The sequence below is a fragment of the Notothenia rossii genome (genome assembly GCF_949606895.1).
Source record: "Notothenia rossii genome assembly, chromosome: 6".
In the NCBI taxonomy this organism is placed as follows: Eukaryota; Metazoa; Chordata; class Actinopteri; order Perciformes; family Nototheniidae; genus Notothenia; species Notothenia rossii.
The window spans coordinates 20,162,490-20,178,623 of NC_136909.1; the positions used below are offsets into that span (position 1 = coordinate 20,162,490).

At 39.0% G+C, this 16,134-nt stretch overlaps 1 protein-coding gene across 3 annotated transcripts in view; it reads right to left on the reverse strand.

The window, feature by feature from the left end:
• pdlim5a (PDZ and LIM domain 5a) overlaps nucleotides 1-16,134 on the reverse strand; it is a 55,017-nt gene that overhangs the window by 14,199 nt on the left and 24,684 nt on the right. Inside the window, exons 4-9 of one of the 3 annotated variants that reach the window (XM_079687377.1) lie at nucleotides 8,020-8,059; nucleotides 6,650-7,065; nucleotides 4,062-4,082; nucleotides 3,924-3,941; nucleotides 3,343-3,515; nucleotides 3,044-3,077 (exon numbers count right to left, since the gene is read on the reverse strand). In XM_079687377.1, coding sequence (XP_079543503.1) covers nucleotides 3,044-3,077; nucleotides 3,343-3,515; nucleotides 3,924-3,941; nucleotides 4,062-4,082; nucleotides 6,650-7,065; nucleotides 8,020-8,059 — 702 coding nt within the window. Of the gene's footprint in view, nucleotides 1-3,043; nucleotides 3,078-3,342; nucleotides 3,516-3,923; nucleotides 3,942-4,061; nucleotides 4,083-5,091; nucleotides 5,118-6,649; nucleotides 7,066-8,019; nucleotides 8,060-16,134 lie in introns of all 3 variants that reach the window. The other 2 variants (XM_079687375.1, XM_079687376.1) reach the window with 2 other exon arrangements.

The window sequence follows — 16,134 nt, forward strand, 5'->3', positions numbered from 1 at the left end:
GTGGAAATAACAGATAGCAAAGCTTGATAGTACTTTTTGGTGTAACTTAACCATATATAGATCTTAGATTAAAGAGGAAATGTGTTATGTGCAGGTGTGAAAAGATGAGAGCATTGTAAATCAGTGTTAAACCTTGCAAAAAGTTGTAAGTTTGTGACACATCAATGTAACATTTGGTTAAATGTTTGTACATCACAGAATAGACGTTAGTGTCTGTTATTTATCAAAAACCCTTAAATGTCTTATCGGAAGTGACTACTGTGTTGCGGGACAATTTATCATGACAGGTGAAGGATTAAAAAAAGATTTAACAAGTTTAAATGATCAATTATACCTGACCTCTCCACTGTTTGTCTCAGTTTCAGAGAGACATTTAGAAGAACATTCAGTGAAGGAACTAAGGAAGTAGGGGAGAAAGGAAGAAATGACAGGGACACCAGAGACAGAGTGAAAAGAAAAAAAGAAAAAAATCATATCACTTTATTAGCTCTAATATAGTATGATTGTTTGTCTTCAAACTCAAAACACAAGATATATACGTTTTAGCTACTAGATTGACAACTATTTAAATGCAACCGAATGAAATTCTACAAAGAAGAAACTGTCATTAAAGTCAATCAATCATTTTTTATTTATATAGCCCAATATCACAACTTACACTTTTGTCTCGGGGCTTTAAAGTGAGCATTCTGTAGTAAACATAGGGATGAAATATATGTAAAGGCACTGGAGAAATATTATATATAGAAAAGGTCTCAAAATAAAACCTTAGCATTATAATCAATTTTTAGAATTTGTACAGTCACTTTGAAAAACATCTTATCCGAACAACCTGCTCACTGAAAAGAGCCGTTCTGACTTACATATACAGTACCTCTTATCATACAGCACCTATCTGTAGAGCTGCTTACATCCAAGGAGAATGGCCTTTTAACTATTGCTTTATATAAACTGTACAAACATTGTAAGTTTAAATCTCTTTTTCCATTACTCAGCTGCCACCATATTTCAAGATACAGGTTTTATCAGTTAGTTCCAATGCAGTAAACAAACCATTAAAGCTATTGAATAGCTTTGAAGAATCTTCCATATAATATATCTTAACAAACTTCCAAAATACGTGAAAAACATACACTGCCGTGTGAGAGTGCACACAAGCCAGATTTATTATTTTCCGATGTGAGAAATGTGTCCTTTGTCCAAACCACACACCTCCCCATTGAGTGACTGGTGACTTATACATACAGTGGTAGGAACAACTTTAATAATGTCACACATCTGTAATAAATGGGATTAAAAGTTCTGTCTGTTTTCTTAATGAAAATCTGCCATTGAAAAATGTGAAAGACCACAAATGCAGAAAGCTATTTTTTTTTACCAAATCACTACCATGCTCCCCGAAAGGAGCATAAAAATGCTTTAATCAAACCCAAATTCAAGTACAATGAATAACACAAATAAAAGTTAGTTGTAATGCTCCTAAAGTTTACCTTTAGGTTCAGTAGATTGGCCAGTGGCCAGACACGTATCAGTAACGCTCAATTTAAAAGTCTGAATGAGGCTGACTCAAAAAGTAACGGTCAAGGACAAGCCCAAGCACACGTGCACACACACACACACACACACACACAGAAACACCCAATAGTTTATTTGAACAGTATCTCCACGTTTATTTAATTTATTTCCATTATGTTATCCCTTAAGCAGTCTAATTCATCAGAAAACCACCCACAGAAGTAAAACTGATATAATTCACACATACACACAATCACACACACACACACACACACACACACACACACACACACACACACACACACACACACACACACACACACACACACACACACACATACACATACACACACACACACACACACACACACACACACACACACACACACACACACACACACACACACACACACACACACACACACACACACACACACACAGTCTACTGGACATTGAGGGTGCGAGCAGACACTCCGTGATGCCAGTCTCTCAGCTCGTTGTACTTAGGACCAATCAACATTCGAGTGGTGGTCTTGTTCGATTTGCTGTCACAGGAGGAAAGAGAAAAGAAGAGAAAAACACAGCAAACAAGAGAGATAAGAAGCATTTAGGAAACGCAGAGAGGTTGCCCTGCATTCATAAGATATACTTACAAGCCATGCTACAAGGAAAGCCTGATGATATGGTAAGGCCTGACGCCACAAACAAGATGCTGATTGTAGACAGAAAACTATTTGATGGGTCGGATATGTGAAGTTATGGTGTCATCATCAGAATAGAAAATGACAGAAATCAATACAGAGAGATAGAGAAAATAAACTGTAAGGAATATCTGGAGAACAGTTAACTCCTGTCACATGAGGTCTTAATGCAGCCCATGGATCACGGCCAATATGGACTGAAATGATGAATACATTTCACAGTGAAGCAACAACACACAGAAGGGAAATGTCTGCATGTTAACACAAGTGACCACAGACACACATTGATCACATGTATCGCAACAAACCACAAAAAGCAATGGACAGCCAATGGGTCACATCACACTAAGAACAACACCAACATACCAGCCATGATTGTCCACAACACAATCAAATGTCAAAACAACATGCAGCACTGCAAGGTTGTCACATCCACAAACCAATGCAAAGACAACCGGTAGGAGCACACACACCATCACACAAAATAACTTTCAGTAATCTCAGAGGGGTAATAAAACCGCTTTCTGAACTTTTGGAGCAACTACAAATGAACATATTGCAAGGTGTACAAAGGTCTGGCTTTTGACTTAATGCCTCAAATGTGATCCTGTCTCTGCCGTCTAGACAGGAAGAGATCACCCAGCATCAATTAAGCTGCCAGATATGTGCCATAGAGATCTGATTTTTGGGACTCCTTGTATGTTAATGTGGACTTTATATGTTAGCCCAAAGAAAAGGGTTAACCCAAATTTTAGAAAGTATAGTGACAAAAAACATTGCACAAACAAAATGGATTATTTGGAGTTTTGGACAAACAATGCACTTACTTTGTCTTGGCTGCCTCAGCTTCCTCGTCTTGAGCTACAAGGGAAAATATAACAACTCCATTAAAGAATAAAAAACGGTAGTATTTAGCTTGTATTTTAAGTTAATGAAAATAGAGCCTTAGTTTGTCATTCATTCAAACATAAATACTATGGTTCACAGTATGCATATTGATTTTGCCATGCTTATTTCACTATTTATTGTTGCCCTTTGCTCGGATGTGTTTAGTCAACGGTTCAGGTACATTAACTATATAAGGTGCACTAAAGATAGACTATGGAAACGTTTTTCAGTAACGCACCACGCTCGGTTCCGGTGATCTGAGCCAGAATCCTGAAAGACCTGGACTGGGTGGTGCCGGAGCGTGGGCGCCAGTCCTCTGTGTCCTCGGTCATGCGCTTCCTGCTGGCATCAGCATGAGTGGGCACATGATAGAAATGGATGTCTGTGTCCACGATATGTTTCCTGGGGACTCTGGAAGGACAGGATGGATAATATCAGCAAATATACTTTTGAATTAAAATCCTCTCTCTTACATGATTGATGAAAGTGAAAGACATGACGAGTGGTTTCATTTCTTGGAGCTAATACAGCATGTCAAAGTGAAAAGTACACTTGTTAAATTGTTGTAGTGTACTGTAGATAGTTAGCTCCGACCAACCATCAGAGTGTGTTGTGGAACAAAGCCGTGTTTAGTCTTTTTATGAGGTTAATTTCAACCAAGGATTTACAGTGATATACAGTACACATATTTACGTTATTAAAAACACAATAATTCAGTTAGAGGAATGGCATATTTTTAGACTGGAGGTTAAATGAATTGGAAATGCAGCAGACTGCACTTTGTTAAATTTGGTGTCTAGGTCTGAACCAATCTGATACCTTGGTGGCTGGGGTTTTCTTAAAAACCGTCGACAGAAAAGAGCAGGACAGAAGAAAAGAGACATAGAGTGAATAAAGGCAGGCTAAAAATAAATCAGATACATTTATAACAGTCATAAAGAGACAGAAAAGACTTACTTTAAAATACTTTGAGGTCCACTAAAAGGATAGGAAAGCAGAGAAAGAGGAAAATTCACAGTTATGAAGAATTAAGTAATTAAAAAAAGTATCAAAGTTAATGTTAACAAGCAGGCAGCAGAATAGCTGAAAGTAAATAATAAAACCCATATGGACCACGACTCCCAATGCATGCAAAACACTCAAATCAACAATCTATTTCCAACCACATGGTGGTGCTACTGGATTGTCTTGACTCTTATAAAAGTCTAGTCATTCATAATTTGGACAGTAAAAAAAGGAAGATTTCAATGGAATTAAAATATAATCAAACACATGAGTGTTTAGCATAAATATGATTTAACCTGTGTGGTTTGTTTTTTTGGGAACACATCATAAAATGTGTGCAAACCTACAATCTTTGCAAAAAGGCTGCTGACAGGCCTTTTTACTAATTGACTGTCAATAAATCAACTCCTATGACAAATATACACACATACACACAAAGGGGCATTGAAGAGGAGTCAGACCCCGCTGTTAATAAATCAACTATAAATACACACACGCACCAACACTTGACTAGCACAATGAATAGACTTATTTATGAGTGTCTCAACACATTCTTGTCACTGCAGCAGCTATGTGGGTGTGGGAGTGTTGACGGCTCTATGTGAGCCTGGTCACACACTTACAGTCACACTGGAGGTGTCTGACAAAACATCCTGTATGGGTGTGCCACTCTATAAGTGATTTATAGTTAAACAATTCACTGTGGCTTCAGCATTTTGTATTACACACAACATGTTCCATTTTAATTAGCTGAATGCATGTGTGCTGCAGTTCTTGCATAATTCCAACATAAAAGATAATCTGACTAAACTATTCACATAACTAGCATAAATCATGCTCTGCAGTAAAATCATAGGCAAATGCATGCAGCTGCCATGATACTGTAGACACACAAGACATAGGTACGTATACGGCGAGAGGTGGATAGAAAAAAAGGAAGCAAGCAGTCCAACACTCATAAAGACATGCTTCAGGGACTAACTTTGTGATCTGTTGACAAGCCGCAGTCTGCAAAGCAGGAAAACAAGGGTTGAAAGGTAGGGAGAAGGAAAGAGAACATGTCCACACTTTTGTCATTTTACAGTAATACATTCAAAGGTGTCATTCAAAAAACCCTTCTGAAATGAACCACACAGATCATTTGAAGCATGCAAACAGGTAAGCAAGATGCAAGGATGCACACACATGCAGTCTTACATTCTGACCTCAGTAATATCAAAAATACATATTAATCATTTTTATTTTCACTGGCAGGCGCCTAATCTGTTCCCTTTTATGGGTTGCTAATCAATAGCATATGTTGTTGCCATTGTATGTGTGGAAAATTGACCAGTTATTTCAAACTCCAAAAAAAGAAAAAGAAAAGAATGGGTTTACCGATACCGCATGTTGAGTTCTACTGACAGTGCTTTTACTGTGAATATGCACAAATTATTTAAAGATGAAAAGAACATTGAAATAGAAATGTTTACATGAAGAAAGCAGGTCAAAGCCCAAAAGACTGAAGACAGGTCCAGTTGGTATAATATTCGATGCTATTAAATGACATCAGGAATACTTTGGGAAGGCTATGTACCAAACTCAATGGTGTGTGTCTGTGTTTGTCCAGATGGCATAAGATTATGTTGTGCAGATCGCTGGTGTGTGCCGAGTGTCACAGAGAGAGAAAACAGTGATCACTGAGTTCTGCCCCTTTAACCCCTTTTAAGGCTTTAACTTTTCACAGAGTTTATCTACAATTTGGTAAATTAATTGTATTTCTAAAGGAGTACTTCTTCCCCTACTGGATATATGACATTCTTGCCAGGGATATTATTTTTACTTATCCTATTATATGTTTCATTATTTTAACGGGAATGCCAACGCTGAATTAAAGGCTATCAATTATCTATCGCAGAGACCCAGCTCTTACATATATTTTATTACAGAATTTCCCTTCCCTGAGGTTCCTAAAGCAAACAAATGGTTTATAAACCTAGTTTATTTTTGCTTAAACATCAGTGTTTCCAGATTTGTTTATGAAGTGTTCTAACATTACATAGGACACAAATAACTGAAAGTATTTCTGATTGGTGACATCTGTTTGTTAAATGGTAACCAAACCAGCAGCACATTGCCACATTTTGAGTGTTATATTTCAACACTTTAATAAACAAGACTCAAACCAGAGGCATCCTAGTTTGGCTTGTTTTGCAGAGATCCTAATAGTTAGCAATATAGTATTTTGATTTGTTTTAAAAGATGTTCTTTTATAAAGGAAACACAAAAAAGACATGTGATTCTGATTTATGATGTGAACTTTGAAAAGATTTCAAGATTCCAGACTGGAGTCTAGCGAGCCAGTAACGAACATAAACATTGACATATGATTTGAAAAACCCCTAAAATAATATAGCACATATACATTATACATGTCAAGGAGCATTTAATATCCCATTTGAAAGTTTGAACAGAACCAAGACGCAGAAAGTCGGAGGGAGATAAAGTGCAGAGAATAGATGGATCCGTATATTTGATTGGCTAGAGTGAACACCACTCACCCATTAAACTCCAAAGGCAAGGCTCCGCCCTGACTCTCCAACAGGCCCCGCCTCTGCCCCATGGCCACCTCACATGCGTTCTCAGTGGAGTAGAGGTGGATTGGTGTGTTATACACTGATGGCTGGGGCGCAACAAGGCCAGGGGGGGAGGAGGAGGAAGAGGATGGGTAAGAGACAGGAGGTGGAGGAGGGGGGATGGTGTAGGAGGAGGCAGGAGTGAAGGCAGAGGATGGGGATGTGATGAAGGGTGAGTAAGGGGATTGTGAAGGAGGGTATTCACTCTCTGTCCCGCAGCCCCCAAAGGGTCTGGGGGCCTTGTTGTGGTGGGCGGCTGAGGGGCTGGAGGAGTGCGGGTAGGGAATGGGTGGAGGGGGATGGGTGAGGGCAACTGGTTTTATGATGTCTGATCTTTCGTCCTACCGGCATGAGAGAAGAGCATGCAAACACAAACGAAAAACAAATCACAACACAGCACACTATACTGATGCCTCTCAGGTTTGGTTTGTTCCATAGGCTTTATACTGTATAAAGCATATGATCAGTATATTTATTATAGTAGGATTGAATTGAGGAATAGCTGGGGAAATGTATTTTGTCCCTATAATATGTTCTGAGAAGCATCAGTATACTTAACTCTCATTTTAAATGAAAAACAGATGTAGTAACATGAGAAATAATAATAATTACATGAAGTATTTACATCGATCAAAGTAAATGTGGTTTTAATGCATGCATGGCAACGTTTCAGAAGGGTGTAGCAAAAGGTTTCAAAGCACTTGGTACCCCAAGTGAATATCTTTTTCTTATTTAATCATATTGAATATGATTAAAAACAGGTTTCATGTCTTGACTTTTGTTCCTGTTCTATAGTACCTCCAGAGTTGGTTGAACAATGACATTTTCGAAAGAAAAATGATCAAGACTCATCCATTCGGTCTATATGCTGTAAAATGTATTATCTCTTCGATTTACACACGGCATCTATCGCACGTCTGTCCGTCCTAGGAGAGGGATCCCTCTTCTGTTGCTCTCCCTGAGGTTTCTCCCATTTTTTCCCCTTTAAACTGTGGGTTTTTTCTCTGGAAGTTTTTCCTTGTACGATGTGAGGGTCTAAGGATAGAGGGTGTCGTTTTTCTCATACTGATATTCTGAACAATCTGTGCTGTTGTATTTGCTGTAAAATGTCTCTACTGTAGGCTATTTTTATTATATGAACAGCACTTTGGCTCGACCAAAAATCGTTTATAAATGTGCTATATAAATAAAACTTGATTTGATTAACATTGTAAAAACATCTTTATATACAAATACAAATCTGTGCACACAAGTAAATATGTGTGTTATTTCAGTGACATGCTATGTTACTGTACCTTTGGTGCCACAGGAGGAGGTTTAGAACCACTGGAGACCCTGGAGAGAGAGAGAGAGAGAGAGAGAGAGAGAGAGAGAGAGAGAGAGAGAGAGAGAGAGAGAGAGAGAAGGGAAAGAGAAAGTGCATGAGTTAAGGGTGTACACTTCTTCTTTATTTCAATATTTCCTTTGATTTTGTATTTTATTTATATAATATGTCTGCTTTTGACATATGAAAATGTATTTTTATAATAACTTGAACTGACTGTTAGCTTACATGGATAAAATAGCACAAACCTTTCAAAGGATGCCCGCTGATATTTATAGACCCATTCAAATTTGCTAAGGCCATACTTTAAAATATTTAGATCTCACTGAGGTTGAGAGAAACTGTGGTCGTAGTGAATTATTACTAAACCTGAGCTCTTAGCAGAGAAACCCACATGGAGAGTTTTCTGTCCTCAGCTGACAGAATCCAAAAGAGTCTCACAGTTTCTGACTGTGAAACTGAAGTTGCTAGGGCTGCACGAATATGGCTTCTTTCAATGCCTGCTTGCTTTTGAAAGCAGCTGTTTTTAGTCTGTTGATTAAGGCTTGTATCAATCTGATACTCTTGGTCTTTGATATTCTTGATGCCATGAGATCCCCTAAAGGTCATCTGAGGAACTGGACTGTAACTAACCAAAGTGTTAATTCAACAGAGGAGTGATATCAGCTTAGCACTTCAGATCCTTTTTCATCTGTTTACACTTTTTTAGGTTGACTCGTCTGGTTGAGAATAATATTGACACAACAGGCTTATGCTCAATTAACCAAGTCAATCATTCAAAGCAGTCATTGATCAATATAAACTCTTTTGAAAACAAGTCAGATATAGTATTCAGGAGAGTGAATCTGAACAACAACAGCTTACGTACAGTACAGTTACACACATGGAAACCATTACTCAAATGATTGTTGGAGTGCATCACAGCTTCATTTAGCATGATATGAAAGGGAAAGAAAATACAAGAGATATCATAAATTAAAGGTTAAGTAAGCTTTGCAGAAACAGAAGACGTGTGATTCTCAGCGGCCCCGCATTCCTTTCAGAGCAGCCCTTCTAGAAACTTCCTGAGGGAGGTTCATGTCCTTCACCTCTGTAAATTTGAGCCGACAGCCTTGTAGTAGCTGGAAACACATCAGTCTACAGACACAGCTACTCATACTCTTGGCCCTTTCCTCACTGCCTACTGTTCCTCTGTAGTTTGCCAACAGTGTCCTGATAATGTCATCTTTCTTAACAGCAGAAGGAAAAGGAAATCTCACAATAAATTATTTCTACAACAGGTGAGATTAAGGGCGCTTTGACATGCCAGCAAACAGTCTGTTCTAATCTAAGTGCAATCTAAAACCTGGTGCTGTTTGGTGGGGCAATTGTGGATAAAAGTAACCGTTTGTGCGCACAGCAGATCCGTGCTGAGTGAAAACAAGATGAAAGCTACATTGTATTTTCCCCACGGCATAGTTTTAATTTCGTCCGCTTTAGCTTGTGCCACCATTGGACTATAACTTGTGAATGCGCCCAACAGGAGCTTGGCGATACGGGTGTTTAAGAACCCTGATCATGGTTGTGATTTTTCACTCAAAGTAAGGAAGAAAGGACGTCCTGCCTTAACAAAAGAGTCCAAAGTTCAACTAAAAGCAAAACAATCCCCAGAGCAACTGCTAAAGACATTCCTGTTATCATCTGAGGCAACGCAGCTCAACTGTTTATTGCCTCAGTGTGCCTGAGCTTTTCCCTGGACACACTATACTGTAAATAATCCAACAAGTACCTAATCAGTGCAACAGCAAAGTATTCACTGACATCAAAGCTGATCGGAGGACAGCAATATCCCCCAGCAAGGTGTCTCTTGTGCAACCGATGGCTTGGACATGTGTGAGGCATATAGAGTAGGAGGGAGAGGAACAGGGTCTTCTGGGTATTTCACATACCTCACCCCCATCCCTCTGTGCTGTAGCCTCTATTACACTACAGCTATAACTGGAAACACCAACATGGAAATGTGTTGGGATCGTATTCTAAGTGGGAGGGAAAAAGATGCCTGAGAATGTGAATGTGAATGAGAACTACAGTTTAATTGAACTCAGAGGCTTTCAAACCATTTTATTATGTGAGACGTAGCATGACCTTGATAGAACTATCTTGTACCTTCAAACAGCAGTGACCAAATTTGATTTTGTTTTCATTTCAAATTCCCCCAAATAAATATATCAAACATATCATATTCACCAGAATGTGGGTCTTCTGTTGGGTGCTGATACAGCAGAGGAACAACAGGACCTACAGTAGCGCTAATTCAAACACTAAACCAGAGGAATTCTTCTCCATAGCTCAAATGTGTGAAGGTCAGAGTAAGTGGATACAACAGAAACAATGTGAAGGTGACAAACATATGGCAACATTTGCTCGGATATGTGTTTGTGTTTTCCCAGGAGCAGCTGGTAAAAAATATTTATTTTTCTCTTTTTGTATGTGTATGTTCCATGTAAACTGTCAGGCTACTGTATGTGTGTCTGTTTCCTTCACTCTGTTTCATGTTCATGGTAGTTTAATATCATATTGCTGAGGGATTGGTCTGTAACTGTGAGTATGTGATCCTCAAGCTATTCTTTGTGGTGACAACCATTTTGGATTTGCTTTGATACCTTACCACATCCCAATGCTTGCTGTGGCTACAGTGGTGATGCTTAAGCATGTTTCCATATTTTGTTAGGTAAAAGTAATTTAGGGTAATATTTTTCAACATTAGTCATGAAGGTTTGCATGCACAAAACAGTCATTTTTATTTCTTTCAAATTTCCCTCAGTCCTATATTTGAGGTTTTCCAATTTTCCAGTTTTTTGGGAACTACAAAAGCTTTAAAATAACACTGGCGGCATGCTTTCATGGGCTTTTTACTTTTTCTCTGTTCCGTTTTCACTATCAACAACAACTCTTTTGGTATTCACAGGGCATGAACAAAACACCATCTCCTTGTCAAATCTTCTTTCCTCTATGAGCCCCCAATGATTGATGTGCATGCATTCATGCTGTTTTGCAACTCTTTGAAGATTCCCAGGATTTATGCATTATAGTTAATAAATTTGTCATAAAGAGGATGTGGTCTCGTCAGCATCTCTTCTCAAATCACCCGTGCCTTTGCGGCTGTTCTGTTCTCAGTGGTGCATTTGTGTTTAATCTCCTAGGTCTATTCTTACTGGAGTGAGATCATTGACCGATGTTTCCAGGGCTGTGCCCTGACATGCCATCAGCTTCACAGAGCAAGCGACCCACCATACTGAATCAATAAGAGATTGTTGAAAGTGTGTGTGTGTGTGTGTGTGTGTGTGTGTGTGTGTGTGTGTGTGTGTGTGTGTGTGTGTGTGTGTGTGTGTGTGTGTGTGTGTGTGTGTGTGTGTGTGTGTGTGTGTGTGTGTGTGTGTGTGTGTGTGTGTGTGTGTGTGTGTGTGTGTGTGTGTGTGTGTGATGTCTGAAAATGGGGTTGGTCAAGAGGCAGCGGTGGTTTTAGTGGAGGTGACACCGACTGGCATATGTTAGCAACACCTGTAGACTCTATGCTTCAGAATACAAATAGGCACACACATCCAAGATATACAGTAGAGGCATAGAGTGATTTTACAAGTGGAAATGATTATATCACAGGCTATATGTGTGTGTGACCTCATAAAATGAGTGTTTTACTTTTTCTGTCAGACTTTTTGTTTACTCAAACAGAGAAACTCCCCACATGGGAAACAAAATATAAAAATATGCAATACACGCACCAACTGACATGAACACACACACACATTCTCTGTCTTGTTTAAACAGCTACACACATCATTGTGTATTAAGCAGCTCTTTAATGAAGTGTGCTACCATTTGGGTGACAGAATCGTTAAAAGTAGTGAAGGGACAAAGGCCCAGTTGACACAAATAAATACACATGCACACACAATGATGTATTATTCAAGTCGTGGTGACAGGTTGGCCCAGGAAATGTAGGGTAGGGTAATAACACAGACTACAAGGACCAGCTTATACTCTGCACCTGCAAATAGGCTTTAATTGAATGCACACCGATGTAGACATAGAACAAAGGTGTGCAGGCCTTCTTAAATTATTTTCAAATATTGGACGTGTGAAAAACTTGTATTAGATTGATCCGGTTATAAATGGCTCGGTTTTTCTTACCAGAGCTGGTCCTGTTTGCCTGTCTGGTTCTTTATGAGCCATAATCTTATCACTTGATTTGTCTTGTTGAGAAATTTTTTGGCAGCTCTTGTTGAACATTTGCATTCCCTCCAAGAACAAGGGAATGATTTTATTCAACTGATGTATATTTGAAAAATGATGTGTTCCTGATATATCATTTTCTTATCATTCAAATTTCCCCTGTGTCCATTCATCTCCCTTCTCTTTTACTTCACTATGTAGCAACGATAGATGAAAAAATAAAATCTATTATAGAGGAGACCAAATGATATTGTGCTTATCAAAAAGGTGTTGGAATAATGTGTGTGTCTGTGCATTCAACTGTGCAAAAATATTACATTTGTCCCAAGGGATTCAGCAACACGAGTATGAAACCCATGATTAAGAGAGTGAGAGATAGGAAAGGGACTTCCTGCTTCACTGTGTAAATCAGGGGGTTTAGGATGTCATTTATGTTCAAGCACAACTGTGCTCCTGGGTCATTAAAGTAAAACATGACATTAACTTTGTTCTTTCAGTCTCAACTTTATATAAACATAAAACGTGTATCTGTTTCATTCCTCTTTTAAACTAACAGGATATATACTACTCTCCATTTCTCTCTGTTGTGTTTTAATTATCTCCCATTCTAATTTAATCTTTCCAGTCTTCCATGTCGTTTACCACCTTTTTTTCATCTTCTCTGAGATGAGGTCACTGTTCTTTGAACAAAAGTAATGATGATTATTTAAACGAAGCCCTCTAAAATATGCTGTCGTCATTCCTGAAGGTGGGACAAAACTGTCATCTATTTATTGATTTTTCTGTGCCTTATAAGGAAGAAGGGGAAAGAGTAGGCTGCTTTGTTTTCAGGTTTTTTCTTTGAAATTGTACCTTACACTGAAGCAGACAGACCAACGTGACCGAGATAAAATGCCAAGGCATTAAGTGAAAGTAGTGACTGCCTTGTGTGGTTTAGTATTTGAGTGTCAACAGAGTGTTTGTAGTGTAGAGTAATGGTGGTGGTTAAGGGGTACAGAGGGACAGTGTGTCAGTGAACTTTAGGTGTGATGTAATTATGACTACATACTCAAAGAGAAAAATAAAGATTAGGAGTGAACAAAGGCTACAACTCCTGATTTCACAAGTGGTGAAACACTCCTATGCCGGTGGGATTTAATCCAAAAACATCTGTGTTATTCCTCTGCTATTTCAAGAGCAGTGGGTGAATGTATCTGAACTGACCTTAAATAAATCTGGAAGCTGAGTCTGCCTGTCTTTATCAGTTCTCAAACTGGGCAAAACCATAGGAGACAGATGCTACCCACAGATCACATGTACTGAAGGTCTTTATGTGTGTGTGCTTTTGTGGGTGTGTGTGTGTGTGATCCTGCCGATCCCTTATCCACATCCTCCTGCCTGTATCTCCACAGAGGCCTCGACAGGCCTTTCAACTGAGAATGACGTCACATACGATGCTAAAAGAAGCTTTGACACTTACCAGACAAAAAGAAACAAGATTAAAACCAGAGCGATGTGACTACAAAAACATTTGTCAACTAGAATGGAACTTGGAGAGCGCTAACCTCGGCCAACTGGAGCGTGAGTTTGCTCCTCTGTGGTCCAATTTCCAAGTTGGGAAGTCATTCGTGGAGAGGGCGTTCATGTGAATGTTGCCAGTCCGGAACTAATTTTTCCAAATATTCTACATAACATGTATGCAGCACAAATTCCATATCGCAATGTATCCTCCATGTGAGTCAGATCTTCTCCAAAATGTGTTGTTCTGTTAAAGATACCAACATCATGTAGCCGATGAAATATTGGAGTTGTGTTCAAATTGTTGTTCCTTATCCTCTACCAACGATCAATGTAGCTAGACAAAATGCTTGATGGTTAGAGTCCACTGTGATGTTCATGAAAGGGGCTCTTACACTAGCTGCCCGTTGTTCTGATGGAAAACTAAAATGTGCACTCAATATAGATTTGACCTGGCCCTAGTATTCAGGTCAATAACTCGTTCTGTATGGTAGGTATTCAGATGGCTCTTGTGGTACTCTTCATTTACACAAAGACCCATTTCATATCACTTTCTGAATCTTAATCTACCAAAAATCAATGTTCTTTTGTGAAGTGTAGATTACCACAGGAACAAAAACAAATCAGAACATGTATTTCCTGGTAGCATAGCAACAAACAAGCACATTTTATAGTAGCTCACTTTCTAACCAAAACACTCAGCCTTACACCGGTACCCCAAGGAGTCTTAAAAGCAAACCATGAGAGGACATTGTCACATTCAGTTAAACCCACAAGGGCAGGAGAAAGGAGGCAATGTCTCAAAAAGCCCGAAGGTCAACAGTACTGCATCAAACCCGACAGCGCAGAGGGAGCAGCACTTCCATTACTAATGCTCAGAAAGACGAGAGGACAAACTTCACCTCAGGCTCGCCGGAATAAAGGCTACAAAACTAAAGTAATAGATAAAGTAGGGAAGTGTGAGAAAACAGGTTTAAAATTAAAACATTAGGCACAGACACTAATACACAGCTAATTGACATATATTATGTGTTTGGACAATGGAAGGGTGGAGAGGACACATGTTTGAAACGTAAATGTGTAAAACTGTATTCAATGCATACAATTAAGAAAGGAAAATAGTTAATACTGAAACACAGTAGTGGTCTGTATACTTAAAGGGGACCTATCATGCAAAATTCACTTTTGTACGTCTTTTATACATGAATATGTGTCCCCGGTGTTCCAGGGAACTCACCAAGTGTCAGAGAACACAACCCTCTCTATTTTCCTCCATACCCAAATCTCTTAAAAAGGGGCTGCAACAGATCTGATACAGACTGATTCAGATTTGAACACTTCTGTGATGTCACAGAAGTGGCGCTACGGCCATTTGGGCCAACTCCACCAATCAGGAGGAGACAGCCACGGACATTGCCGTTCGAAAGCGCTGGAGACGCTGTAGTACATATGCCAGGCCTGTAGATGGTGCTGTTCTCACAGAATCAGCCCATGCAAAGACAGTGTTAAATTGAGCGAAATGAGGAATGGCTAAAATGCATGATCTGTTTGGTATTTTGAAAAATAAAAAAGTATAAATATGCCTTATATAGGTATGGTCCTACACTATATTATTCAAATATAGCATGATAGGTCCACTTTAAAGCATGTCATTTGATGTTTTAAGTATTTCATAGACAGGGGACATATTTCTTCCTTTTATGTGAAACTGTTTGGTTTAACTGTATTGTCTAAAGGAGCAAGTAAGTCTGACTGCCTGCACTGTCTCTGGGATCACAAGGCTGTAAAAGAAGGATATGGGCAGACTGGAGTCCTGTGTTGTCTTTTGAAATCTAATTAAAACTTTTACAGGTTTGTTTCAAAGCAGACCACCCCAGAAGTACAAAGTGTAGATTTAAACAGAGGAGCTCACGTGAAGGCTAAAAAAGGAAATGCAGGCCCAGGGAAAAGCCGACACAAACACGCGTTGACATTAAGTCCCACACACAAATAGCAGAATCCAAATACTCTAAATATTTTTCTTGCAACAAAACCTGCCATGTTTCAAGCATTTTTCCTCCGTGTTAATGACTCTTGACCTGATAATTCCTCTGTGAAAACTTCATGGCAATTCCCAAGCAGAACATTGCCATCGTCGTTTAAAAGATTTAAAGTGTAATTAAATAAACGAATGACTTCATGGACTGTATAACTGGACGGTAGCCAGCCTTTTTGCAAAAGACATAGAAGAAATGTTTCACACTGTTAATGAACATGTAAGGAAATACATTTATTTTTCACTGCAGCTGATTGACAAACACATCATGACAGTTTTGATAAGAACCATACAAGTCGTGGAGAGGAGAAACACCAGACAGATCCTCAGAGCAAATCTGGG